The 372-nt window shown below is 64.2% G+C and overlaps 1 protein-coding gene across 1 annotated transcript in view; it reads right to left on the minus strand.

Moving 5' to 3' along the window:
• Positions 1-235, minus strand: part of LOC104622764 (protein mab-21-like 2) — a 1,308-nt gene extending 1,073 nt beyond the window's left edge. The window contains exon 1 of the mRNA XM_010289642.1: positions 3-235. Coding sequence (XP_010287944.1) covers positions 3-235 — 233 coding nt within the window. The remainder of the gene's footprint in view (positions 1-2) is intronic.
• Between the last annotated feature and the right edge of the window lie 137 nt (positions 236-372).

Raw genomic sequence — 372 nt, forward strand, 5'->3', positions numbered from 1 at the left:
AGAGCACCACCTCAAACTCGGTGGGCGAGATCACCTCCAGCCCCTCGTAGCGGGCGTCGATCTCGCTCAGGGAGCTGATGAAGCGCGGCTCCTGCACCTCCACCTCCTTCAGCACGTCCGACACGACCTTGCACACCTCCCGGATGGTCTTGGCGATGGCCGCCTTGCGCGCCTGGCAGCGCTCCGTGTAGTATTTGTTGAGCTGGTAGACCAGCTTGGCCTGCGCGGCGATCATGTTGGGGCACAGGTCCGGGCTGTACACCGGGCTCTCGCAGTACGTTGAGGGATCCAATGCTTTAGCGGTGGCTGCAGCTTTGCGGAGGGCACCGGCCAAATCGCAGACCCCCTACCCCCTCCGGGAAGAAGGCGGCA

Source organism: Phaethon lepturus, unplaced genomic scaffold (genome assembly GCF_000687285.1).
Source record: "Phaethon lepturus isolate BGI_N335 unplaced genomic scaffold, ASM68728v1 scaffold32576, whole genome shotgun sequence".
In the NCBI taxonomy this organism is placed as follows: Eukaryota; Metazoa; Chordata; class Aves; order Phaethontiformes; family Phaethontidae; genus Phaethon; species Phaethon lepturus.